The 13,324-nt window shown below is 38.7% G+C and overlaps 2 protein-coding genes across 2 annotated transcripts; one reads left to right on the forward strand and one right to left on the reverse strand.

Moving 5' to 3' along the window:
- The first annotated feature begins 655 nt into the window (after nucleotides 1-655).
- Nucleotides 656-8,671, forward strand: gpr184 (G protein-coupled receptor 184). The gene is made up of 2 exons (XM_036557462.1): nucleotides 656-2,549; nucleotides 2,647-8,671. The coding sequence occupies exon 1, from the start codon at nucleotides 681-683 to the stop codon at nucleotides 1,614-1,616; it is 936 nt and encodes a 311-aa protein (XP_036413355.1). The 5' UTR covers nucleotides 656-680; the 3' UTR covers nucleotides 1,617-2,549; nucleotides 2,647-8,671.
- On the reverse strand, nucleotides 5,776-6,957 carry si:dkey-202l22.3 (7 transmembrane receptor domain-containing protein). Its single transcript, XM_036556546.1, has one exon. The coding sequence runs from the start codon at nucleotides 6,931-6,933 to the stop codon at nucleotides 5,776-5,778; it is 1,158 nt and encodes a 385-aa protein (XP_036412439.1). The 5' UTR covers nucleotides 6,934-6,957.
- Nucleotides 8,672-13,324: the final 4,653 nt, after the last annotated feature.

Below are 13,324 nucleotides of genomic sequence, written 5' to 3' on the forward strand. Positions count from 1 at the left end.
TTCAATTTGCGGTGCTACAAAAAACAAAAAAAAAAACAAAGCACAACAACTAACCATAAAAATTAAGCTATATCAGTATGTCAGGTTAACCAGTGATCATTTATGTCATTTGTTTTTGGAGATAATTAGAAATAAACTAAGACATTTCATTAGTTTAGACTTGAATCTTCCCTCTGGCCTGATTTTCATCAGAACAATGCGAAGGTTTTGTTTCACACTGCTAACATATAAGCAGCAAGTCATGAAAAATTTGTAAACAAATATTATGTTGCAGGTCACAGTAAAATATAAATGACACATACAAAAGATATCAATATCAACATATATGAAGGAAACATACACATAGGAAACATACAAATCAACCTTCTCTATTATAAAAGTCATACACTTTGCTGTGCTTACTTATCCATGAAATAGAATTGTGCCTTTTGTATCAGTCTAGAATTTTATGTTACTAGTAAGAAAGGCATGTAAAAAGCAGTCCTTTGTGCATAATATCAGTGACTGTAACAACTTTTGAATGACAAATTCTAACGTCACAAAAGTTATCTTTTAAGGTTTGCTGCAATATTAATATTATTTCTTGCTGTTTTTGAAGGTAGAGGATGGCTGCAACCATGAATGAGACATACAACAACACTTGTGTGAGCATTGAAATCAGTCCAATTAGTGATCTGCTAATGAGCATCTACATTATTGCATTGGTCCTGGGCCTCATTTTCAATCTGCTCACTGCTTGGCCCATTGTCCAGCAGATCCGCAGCAAGAATGTGCTAGGGGTCTACCTCCTCAGCCTTTCTGTGTCTGATCTGCTCTATATCCTCACCATGCCTCTGTGGATCTATTACTACCACCATGACCACAAATGGACTCTTGGTCAGGGCATGTGCAGGCTCGCTGGTTTCTTCTATTACTCCAACATGTACATTAGTATCTATCTCCTGTGCTGCATCTCCGTTGACCGTTGCCTGGTGGTCACCTTCCCTCTAAAGGTCAAAGCCTTTCGTCGTTACAAATATGCTTGGCTTATCTGTGGGCTCATTTACATCTTTGTTATGAGCCTACACACTCTGGTTTTGTACACAGACAAGGTGAATGACCTGATGGACTCCCAGAAGCATTGTTATGAGACCTATCCCATGACTGAGCATGTAGCTTTTTTCAACTTCTTGCGAGTAGGTATTGGTTTCCTGCTACCACTGCTAGTTCTAACAGTCTGCTACTGGCAGATCCTGAGCAAGGTACAGAAAAGCACAGGGGTGGATAAGCAAGGCAAACGCAAAGTCAAGCTGCTGTCAGTGGGAGTCATTGCCATCTTTTCCATCTGCTTTGCCCCCTACCACATTCTCTTACTGGCACGGTCAATTGCCTTTAATAGAATGGACAAGAAGGCTTACTGCACCTTTGAGCAAGCACAGCACTTTAACTTCTCCTGCACTTTGGCCTTGTCCAGTCTCAACAGCGTAATGGACCCACTGCTTTATGTACTGGTCAGTAATGTGATTAGGGAAGATATATGGCTGTGTTGGAGAAACAGGCAGACCCCTGGGGAGATGAGAAGTGTTTGCCATTTCAAAATGGAGGACCAGGGTAAACCCCACAGCTTTGGAAACTGAATGAGGCCTTTTAACAGCTGTGGTCTGATATGTGTGTCCTGTTCTGAAGAATCCAGGCTAAATTATAAGCCACTGTGATATTTGAAAGAACAGACATGTCAGTGTGTCCATGTGAGAATCAAAGATCTGTTTCTGAATTGCATTTATGGATTTTCTGTCGAATGTCTAACTTGGGCATGGCCCAAGTGTTGTGAAATACAGCTTTTCAGTTTATCATACTTCTTTTTTATGTCACTAGAGCAATGATGGATTGCATACAAATGTGTTCATATTCTGAACCTTTAAAATCAGTAACTGAAATTATTTTTTGAAATTATTTTTCTGTGCAACCTACTGTCTTATGAACTGTTCATATATGAACACATACTTTGAGGATATTTAACATTCAGTGAGATGTCTTGGCTTCTACAGTTATTCAGCTACAGTTATCATTATCATGTTTGGAGCTAAGATTGTGTCACTGCTACAAGCTCTATTAGAACCTCGTGCTAGAGAGGACTGCTCAATCCCCACCACAAATGAACACCAGTGTGGACATATCAAAGGCATATTCTTACAGGTGTAAATTCCTGTATCTGTCATTCCTACTAATATTATGTTTATATGTTTATGTTAGTATTTAGCTATTTTATGTTTAAGCAAAACAAAAGTCAAATGAAGGACTGAGAGAAAAACACTGGAACTCACAGAATGATTTGCCCTTGAGATGTAAGTTGACTGAGATGTAAAGATTATACCCAAAGAACTAGCTTACGGTAACATAAAGTGCCAATATATTAAGGTCAGAACTTTGTTTAATCAGTAATTTTTTTCTGGCCTAACAAGAAACAAATTGTATTTTTTTTATTTTAAACATATATAGAGCTAAACTGTGCATGGAGGTAGACCGGGATTGGGCACTCCTGGTCTAAGCCATCTTGTGTTGTTCATCAGGTTTGTTTGTTTTTTTTTTTTCTTGAGACAAGTGTCATTAGAAAGGAAAATCATCAGTCAATGTTATACATGACACACTCCATTTTTTTCCTTGCAGACATTTACATCCAGGCTTGGCTTTCTAGACATATCAGAAGAGGACAACATGTAATCAATGCCAGATACTGTCTCAGAAGTATAGACTGTGGGCATATAAAAATACCTCTTTCATTGTTGGAGGACAATTGGATGCTTTTGTAAAGAAGTAAATGTGTATACCAAATATATCTTTCCTAATTGCATGAATGAACAAACGTTAAAACAAAACTGAATTATACACATGGGAAATTTTGTATTTTGTAGCTGGTTTGTTTTTATTCCTGGTTTGTCAATTGCAGCATCCTCAGGATCTGAGACTAAAATTATTATTATTATTATTATTATTATTATTATTATTGATGATGATAAGTGCCTTCACACCATTTTCAATGTCTGTGACCATATTAATTGGGTTTCTCCAGAATGTCCTGTGTTCTGTTTGAGTCTTTAATGGTTCTCAATGACTGGTTTATGATTCCTCTCATTGTATCTATCTATCTTGTTGGTGGTTGCCCTCTCCCTCTTTTACCTTCAATTCTTTCAAGCGTAGTCTTTTCCAATTAATTGGTTCTTCTCAGAATATCTGATACAGATCGTTGCATTCGAAGATCTTGTTTAGGTCTTGCATCCTTGATCTGCCGAGTGCCAATCTGTGTCGTATTTCTTGAGTACTGGATTCTCTGTTAATAATTCATCAGAGAAGGCAAAAGCAGTCCACCATTTTCACCAATGGTAAAGTTCTCCATCTGTGGTAAAGTTAGCAGTCTTTCCTGTCATCATAGTTAGTCTGGTTAGTCTTTTTCATATTGAGCTGAAGACCCATCTTTTCACTCTGTTCTTAAACATTCATCTTCCTCCAGTCAAGCTTCTCTATGTTCTGCATATCAGGTTGAACAGATATGGTGATAGTATGCAGCTCTGTCTAGCTCCTTTGCCTATGTGGAACCAGTGTGTTTGTACATTTTCTGTTCTGACCATGGTTTGTTGATCAATGTAGAGATTTCTCATTACAGCGATGAGATACTCTGGTATTCCCATTTTCCCGTTTGAGGACCTTTCATAATTTCATGTGGTCAACACAGTCAAAGGCTTTGCTTTAGTGAATGAAACACGTTGTCTTTCCTGTACTCTTTAGCTTTTTCAGTGATCCACCAGTTTCAGGTGTCATAGTCCACATTAAAGTATCTGTATTGTTACTGAGTCACTGATGTACTGAAGACTCAACATAGCTCTACTAGGAAGAACAAACATGTTGGGAGGGCATGAATTTTCTGGGCAATCTCTCTCCTGGTATGTGGTGAGAAGCCTGTCCCCTACTAGCACTGTAATTGCATTAGTCATACTTGACAGATAAATGTTGTAATTAGCATGTAGGCCCATTCAAAACATGAGCATCTCATTCCTCATTCCTCATCATTACAATTTCTCTCTTATTCTGTGCTTTAGTGTATCATCACCAAAGTGTGTGTGTGTGTATATCAGGATCAGGGGGTAGCTTGTGGTTGTGTGTGTTCTGTTTGTGTGCCTTATTGGTGAATGCTCAAATTCCTCTAGCATGTGAGACCTTTTATCTTTAGTCATGTGATTTGTGTATTGATTGGCTGTATAATATATACACCTGAGTAAAAAAGGCTGGTCAGAGTCTTTGAATATTTGGTCTCACATTAAACACAAACTAGCTTGGCGATGTTTTTCAACTTTTGGAAGCCATCAATGCTGAGTGGAAAAATGTTAACTCTTCTTTCTGTAAAAGGTTGCCTGCACGTCTATCCACAAGACAATCAAAGTGACTATTAAAAACTTAATTATTTTGCCATTTTGGGCTTGGCCTATTTTTTTTGCGTGGGAGTGTAGCACTTATAATAAATTGAAAGATCATTCCATGCACTGTTGGAAACAAGTCATTTTTATTTTTCGAAGGAGAACATAAATCCCAACAAAGATGCACAAACAACAACTATGGCAACAAGCAACATTTTACTGTGTAGTGTTTAGAGCAAACCATACACAATTATGCACAATGACAGTATCAACAAAAAGAGAAAATAACAGGATCTCATGTTTCTTCAGATGTGTGTTTATCTCTGAAATTTCCTCTACTCAGTGAGATTTTACTGCTAATTTCTCATTCCTGCTCTATGTGTGGGTAAAAAACATAGGCTTTTCTCATGGTTTCAGTAGTGTGAATACATTAACCTTATATTATGCCAATTTTACACTTCTTGTGGCCTGTCAGAATGAGGGATTGATTCACACAGCTCACAAAAGGAAATGACAAAGACACACAATAGCACTACAAGCACCCTCTTGTTCCCAATACATAACAGATAAAGCATCACATACTGTTCACCATGTGCCAAACAGAATGGCCACTGAACATGTCCACAGCTTAGGCAATTGTGTTTGGTAACCTTAGGCAGAAACTAAAGCTATCAGGACTGTACCCAGGGAAATATATACAATCTTTTCATTCTAGATTACACAGCTCTTTCAAGAGTGGTTGAACATCTGTGTGAGTAAAACTGTAAGAGGTAATGACTTTTACTGGAGCAGGGATTCTCAGGAGAAGAACAAAAACAAAAGGCTAAGAGGACCAGAGATGTTCAGTACCTCGAACACACAGGTGTCTAAAGGGACATGGTTCAATATTAACTGAGTTTCATGCTAATTTAATTGGCTGAGAGAAAACAGAATAAACATCCACTTGACACCAACATGGGCAGAGACCAGCTAGCAAGAAGGAGAGAGATATTTGAGGAAAAAAGGCAAAAGAAGCATCAGGAAGGAGTGTCAACATTTAGTTATGGTTCTCCTGAAAAATCCTGAATGTAGTGCGGGCAAAAACTTACTGATGGTTAAAGTCCTTCCACTGACAAGTAACATCGCAAAGTTAGGCTTATTGTTGGAGAATAATGCCCACAACAAGAAAAGTGTTTATTTTAAAAACAACAAAAAAACAAAAAAGAATGTCTTCATAACACATAAGGCAGAATGCTTGACTAAATGTTAATAATCTTATGCCAACAAAATCTTTTTTATCAGATGAGAACAGTAAATGGTGGTGTGGGAACAACATATGATGTAAACCATCTTATGCTTATTTCCTTGCATCTGAATAACAAATGTGTATGGTACATCTTGAGTGGTTTTATAGAGAGCTGTCAGGATTAGGACTCTGGGCTGCATGGTTCTCTGAGATGAGAGTAAGACAGGTGGCTGGGTTGCGAGAGACACAGTGTGACAGCAGCTGACCCCTACTGGGCTTGCAAGGGCACAAGTAACCCCGCAAGTGAACGCGCACCTTGCTGTGCAGTGAGGCATAGATAAAAGGGTTGTAACAGGTTGAGCTCATGGCCACCAGGTGGCAGCTGACTTGCAGCACATTGACATAGTGCTTGTCCACAATGCGGAAGTCAGCATCCAGGTCTAGCAGCAGGTTGAGGATCTGGAGTGGAAGCCAGCACAGGGCAAAGGCAAGCACAGAGGCCACCAGAAGGAAAAAGGTCTTCCGGCGCTGCCTGCTCCAGTGCTGTTGTCTGTGAATAGGCTCTCCTGGAAGTGTATGTCTGTGGAGGTGCACACTGATAGCACAATAGGAGATGCTGACAGACAAAAGTGGAATCATGTAGGAGGCCAGCAGGAAGAAGCAAGAATACAGCAGACGCTGCCTCTCTGCACCTAGCCAGAACTCCTCACACACCACTAGCTCCATGCCACTGGGCCGCAGGTCCACATAGCGCATGTGCAGTGAAGGTGGAGCAGCTAAAACCAGTGAGACTGCCCAGACCCCCAGAGCCACAGCCCCACATCCCCATACTGAAATGCGCCTTCTGACAGGATATGCCACTACCACATAGCGGTCAATGGCGATGGCAGTAAGGGACAGCACAGAGGCAAAGACGGTGGCACCTTGCAGGAGCGGTATAAGGTGACAGAGTGGCTGGCCAAAAGCCCAGCCACGTGAGTCAAAGGCGTAGGAGGCAGTGAGAGGCACACAGCTCAAACACATCAGCAAGTCTCCAGCAGCCAAGTTGCCAATGAAGAAATTGGTGGCATTGTGAAGCTTCTTGTCAGCCAGAATGCAGGCAAGCAGGAAACAATTTCCTACACCAGCTACCACAACAACTACTGAGTACAGGGGCAGAAAAAGAGGCTTGAAGCGCAGAAGAAGCTGAGTGCCAGAGAACTTATCTAGAGGGTCTGTTCGATTGGAAGCCTGAATAGTCCCATTGAAGCCCTCCAGAACTTGTCCGAGGAAAGTATCCATTTTAACCTGACAAAAAAAAAATGACATGACATGACACATGAATTGACAAATGACCTGAAACACTCACACACACAAACTTCACCAATTATCTGAGACAGACTAAGGATGTAAAGGAGATGCTGTTGTCATGGACCTATTGGGAGCTTTTAGCATCTGCCTCTCTCTTCCTTGAAGAGACTCAAGGATCTTTTAAAGGCAAAGCAGAAAGGTTGCTTCTCTACACTGGATAATCAAACTGTTTAATTTGAAGTCATGTTTCTAGTGTTATTAATAGTGAGAATTTCCGATTAAAAAGAATGTGAGCAAAAGGAATATATTTCCATGACGCTATAAATATGTCAGCAGTAAAATAAACATTACATATTTCTGTAGTTACTTTTTTTTAAAAAATTCACCATCACTGTCTTCACCATCATTTCATCCTAAGCTCTGGGATATGGATTGAAAAAGCAGAATGTTCAAATTACGCTGTTGATTTCTTGTACGTCACAGACACACACAACATAATGAACCAAATAACACCAGGTGCTGCACTGCCACTTAGAACACAATGTCTTGGCTTTCTGTGATTTTAGACTGAGAGTGTGATGAAACACAAATGCATGTCCTTTAAATACACTCAGTGCCTCACAGGAGAAACATGCTCTCAGAAAAGCAGCACAATTTAAACTGTCAGATGGTGGGGAATGACAGGTTGTGGAGACTAATAAATTATTGTACATGTGTTACATGACATGATTTGTGGGACTCAGGTTAGGCAATTTATTTTTTACAATTTATTCAACCAGCGCAATCCAAAATTGTTTCTTGGACAGGTCTGTTTGAGAATATATGTGCATTTACAGACGTGTTGATGCTTGTGTGAGAGAGGCTGAATGACTGTGTCATTGTGTGTGTGTGTGTGTGTGTGTGTGTGTGTGGGTGTGTGTGAGAGAGACAGAGAGAGAGAAAGAGAGAGAGAGTGTGTACCTGTGAGCTGGATCCTCAGAGAGCCACTGATCTTCTGTGTTCAGTCAGTTGTCAGAGTTTTGCTCGCTTCCACATTTCCACGATTTTAGTCCGCAAATTTGCTTACAAATGTCTTGGTCCAGCTGTCAGACAGCTGTGTGCCTGAGCAGTGTCCTCGTTCGAATGTTGTGAAAGACGTGCTGACCACCAGCCTCTCAGTACATATCAGAGAGGGGGGGTGTCACACCCGCAGCAAGACCTGAGCTTCAGAGAGAGGGAGCCTGCGGAAGCTTCTTTGTTCCTAGACCACCACTCATTTTGCACCCCCTCTTCCTCCCTATTAACACAACTGTTTTGTCATGTCATTTCTAGTCACAGCAAACTGCTTATAATCATATTATTGTTTGTTTCTTTGCATAACGTTCTATAGCATTTTGTGCAGAATAAATTGGATGTCAGCAACAGAAAAAAAAAAATATGAAAACAATATATTACCGTTTAAAGGTACATAACTGAAACTCTTACTGATCTTAATACAGAAATACACACTTCATCATTCTTAAACACCTTTTATGCATTTATTTTAAACTTTACTTTTTGCAACACTTCTTGTTTGCCTCACAGTTAGGAAATAATCAATAATATTCAATATTAAAGTCTGAATATTAAAAAGCCCAAATATCATTCATATCTTGATATAGGCTTCATAGTATTATAGGCTAGTACATATTTCATTATTCCTTCGTAGTTCATTTGTTAATGAAGAACATAGAACAGACGTAGAATAGCTTATAGAAGTAGACTAATCCATTCAGCTCAAAAAACATACCATCCGTCTTCAAAGAAAACATCATGAATTAATTTCAAATGCTGGACATAACCGGAACCAGAAAAGCTATGGTCATCAAAGAAGAATCAGAGAAAAATCTGGGATGCATGAAAAGGAGAAAAGATTGCAAAAAAGAGAAGCCAAAATCAAGAAGAATTGTTCAAGAGAAATAAATAGTGAATTCCGGAGACCTTCCAGGAAGGATGACGACCAATACTACAACAACATCTGTAGATATACTGAAAAGATAAGGGAGACCAAAAACTAATTTTAGCGATGAGTCAGTACTCTGAGAGATGGCGGTGGACAAATCATAACAGATGAAACAGAAATAAAAAAAAACAGAAAGAATACACAGAAGACCTCTAAAAAAGTCAATTACCAAGATACTTTTGTTGATGTTAGCTGCACAAAAGAACCTTTAGTGCTTGCAGATGAAGTCAGACAGGCCCTGAGATTACTGCCAAAGATGTAAGCCAAAGGAATCTATAATACTGCAATATTTAGAAATAGAAAATAGAAATATTTCAAGATTCTGAAAATCTGAAGAGATTCGGTTAAAGTTATGATTCGGTTAAAGTCCAAATTATACCAGCAAATATGGTAAACGGCTCAGGGAGTGGCAGATTAGAAGAGGTCAGTTGATTTTTCAGTACCAAAGAAAGGAGATAAGAAAGAGTGTGCAAACTATCACAAAATATCAGAGGGCAGTAAAATTATGCTTAAGATCATTCAACATAGACTAAGGCCTTACATCGAAAGAGAACTGCCAGTTATGCAGAGGAACAAGAGATATCATTATGGATGTATGCTGGATTATTGAAAAAGCTAAGGAGTTCAACATGTGTTTCATTGACTACAGCAAAGCCTTTGATTGTACTGACAATGTAACATTATGAAATGTTCTCAGGAAAACAGAAATATCAGGGCATCTCATCATTCTAATGAGGAATTTCTACACTGATCAACAAGCGATGGTCAGAAGAGAAAATGGTTCCGCATTGGAAAAGGAGTTTGACAAGGCTGCATACTATCACCATACATGTTCAACTTGTATGCAGAATGCAGAACATATAATGAGAGAAGCAGGACTGGAGGAAGATGATCAAGAATTTGGGATTAGTGGAAGAAACATCAATAAACTTTGATGTGCAGGTGTTACAACACTTATAGTGGAAAATCTGGAAGATCTGAAGGTGGTTAAAGAATGGAGTGAAAAGATGGGACTTTAGCTTAATGTTAGGGGTGCAACGATTATTCAACTTAGTCGAATAAATCGCAGACCAAATTAATTGGCAACTAATTTAATAGTCGATTAGTTGGTGACGTCATTACATGTCTTTCTTGAGCTCACTCAATGTTTTGACATTGCTGCTTGCTGGAGAGTTGAAAAAAGCGCGATGGCAGCCTCAAGAACAAAATCCTCAAAAGTGTAGGAGCATTTCACGCTAAACTTAGGAAAAAAGATTAATCTCAGTAAGTTAGTTGTGCTAGTTAGTTAGCTAATGTTAATGTTAAAAGCCATCTTACTTTGGGTTATGAGCTGTAACATCTATTTCGAAATGCATGTTTTCTGTTTTCCACGAACATTTGCCTCTACTCACAAACAGTTTCAGGAGGTAGTTCTCTGCAAACATACGGGGCAGCTGGACAAAAGGTTACCGTTAAAATAATATGTTTACACAAAATCATTTAAATTTAACTGTTTAGAGAACAAGTTTTCCACAAACGTTCACCACTTTTCCCACCGCTCCATCAGAGCACAACTTCTCTGCTGCGGGGAATATCTGCTATCAGAAAACAGACAGCAGAATGCACAAAGCACAGACAGCACTGTTTAAATTTAAAATTTAATTTAGATTGATTTTTTTATTTACTTGATTAAAGAAATACTGATTTAGTTGTGTTATATTTCATTGCTGCTACTTTGCACATCCTTGGTTTTAAATTCTGACAGGAAAAATATATTGGAGTTTTATTTATCTTTTGTATTCATAGGAAAGTATATTAAAACAGTGAATTTTTGAGTAAGTTATTCATCTTTATTGTCTTCATTGTTAGTTTGCAAATGCATAAAACAACCTCAAGGTAAATGTAAAAGCTGATAGCTACATAAGAGTTATTTGGTAATTTAGTGATTCATAATCTAAATAATCAATTTAATTTCAATAACCGATCGTTTGTTGCAGCCCTACTCAATATGAAGAACACTAAGACTGCTAAAATGAGAAGATGTGGATATGGAGGACAACTTTTGCCTACACTGTAAAAAGTGGGACTGGGGTTAATTAATATTTGCTAAATAACTAATAGTAACCTCTACATAATAAGACTATGTTCAGTTAGAAATCAAACTGAGCTGAATCCAATAAATTTAAATGTTTTGTTAATTGCATTTTACGCGCTTTTGGTTGAATTAAATTAGCTGTGATACATTGAGTAGAATTTGCTTATGTTTTATCAGGAACAAGAACGATGCAGAAAATCGACAGATTTTACTCATTGGGAGGTCATTGGTTTTAATCACGTCACGCTTCTGCCTAACGTCTTTTGTGCCTCATGGGCACCTGTGACTACACGTTTCAGGGGTTGCAGTCCCCCAACTTCCCAAAGGTAAGACCTTTTTAATTATTGCTAGGAAACAAACAATTTCGAAGTATGTTGCTGTGGCAGTTGTCTTTTAAGCTACTGCAGCTTACCGAAGTCAAAAGCTTACCATGTCAGACTTCCTGGGCTCTAAGTCAAATTTAAGCTAGCAGCTAGCGAATGCATTTTAGTTTTGATTAGCATAGAAGCATGGCCTGGATTTAAATTACAGATTTTGCTGTTGAGGTACGGAGAGAGGCGAGGCTCTCTGATGTGTCGGCAAAAAAAACATACAGGAAGATTCCTCCCATACTGAGGAGAGCAGATGACACCCGTGTTGAGCTCCGAGCCGTCACCAACGTTTCACTGCGGAGGCGACAACTGTGCGCCTAGAGCCGCTTCAGGAAAATTCGAAAGGATTCAAAATGCGTTTGGTGAATAAATGATTGGTTTATTTGACGTAGCAGCAGCTTTTCAATCGAATATTTATTCAAACCTAATTCTGTAATTTGTGAATGTTTAACTCTTCATATGTCAAAAAACAAAAATAAGCATCGCTTGCTAACAGTTAAGTTAGCTAACTAGCTCGCTGGCGATTCATCTCTTTTAGATGACTGTTTGCTCTCACAAAATAGGATAAAGGCACCTTTTTAGTTAAATTACAATTTTAAAGTGAGCCGGTGTCGAATTTATGGTATAATAGACTAGTGTGTACACTTGTTAGAGTTACTAGCTAGCTAAATAACCTAGCTAGCTAGCTCAGCTACGTATGCGCGAGCTTAGGCTAAGTTAATAGCTCTGCTGGACGATCAGTTCACTCCGGCTAACCTGTGCTGACCATGATGGCTTCAGATCTGAACGGGAGACGTCGAGAGACTGACCGGTGTTTGAATGACAGAAAAGCAGAAACTAGCTAGCTTACCTAACCTAGCTAACTACGGTCTGTGATGTGTGGGGCTGTTAGCTTGGTGGCCAGCAGGCTAACGGGCTCACACACCACAGAGCACGTTCGATACCTCTCTCACAGAAGTTTAGAGGTTAAACACAGAAATTTAAGGGGAAGATGTCGAGTGACTGGTACAGTTAAAGCATTAGTTTAACAAGGTCAACTGAGCTTCTATTTGGCAGCTAGCTGCCGAGTGATTTTACATGCTAACAATCCTATATCACACTAAATTTTGTGAAATCTGTTCTTTCTTCTCCTTAGGTTCCTATGTTCAGGCTTAACCATATCTTTTGTTCTTGCAGTTACCTAACCTATACGTTCCCTACATCTACCACCAGCATTGCTCAGGTATGGAAGCAGCTTTTATTTACCTCTCTTTCTCTGGCATGTTGCTGGTTCGTTTACACTGATTTTTCTATATTTGTAATCGTCTAAGATGAATATGTCTGTCTTTAATTGAAGTCAGTGTTTTAAACTGAAAAGTTATTAATATGTCTGTGTTTCTCATGACTGACTGTAATAACCTTTGGGAAAGAACAGTTTTGTGATGTTTTTAAATGTTTTCTCGTGGAGGGTGCATGTTGACTCACGTACAGATGTTGACTGAATACCTTTTCACAAGTAATATTTAACCAAGAGTATTTCTGCTTTTACTCAAATTACCAACACCTGTCTTACACAACAACTAAGAAGCTATGTATTTTAGCCACACTGCTTCTCGCTGATAACCAACTCCAGAATAAGCCAGAAAAATATCTCTAAGCTATAAAAGCAGCATGTTTACTAGATTCGAGAGGCTTGAATGCTTATACAAATGCAGTTAGCAAACATAAATGTGCCTGTGTCTGTTTCAGTTGTTGAAGGTAGTCTTTTAAACCTTTACCAAATGTTTTATCTTTTACAGCCATCCATCCACTGCTGCTTCTGGTTCTCAGCTGATCAGGAATTGTCCCAGGTACTTTAATTTATAGTATCATTATGGTATTGCTCTTTGTAATATTATTACATATTACGCTAAATATTTTATTACGTCTTTTAGCACAAGACATTGTCAGTATTATGTATTTTAACTTGTATTTGACTCACCTGCTTTGTTTTTTTCTTTACTTTGCAAAACTGTT

Source organism: Colossoma macropomum, unplaced genomic scaffold, assembly GCF_904425465.1.
Source record: "Colossoma macropomum unplaced genomic scaffold, Colossoma_macropomum, whole genome shotgun sequence".
NCBI lineage: Eukaryota > Metazoa > Chordata > Actinopteri > Characiformes > Serrasalmidae > Colossoma > Colossoma macropomum.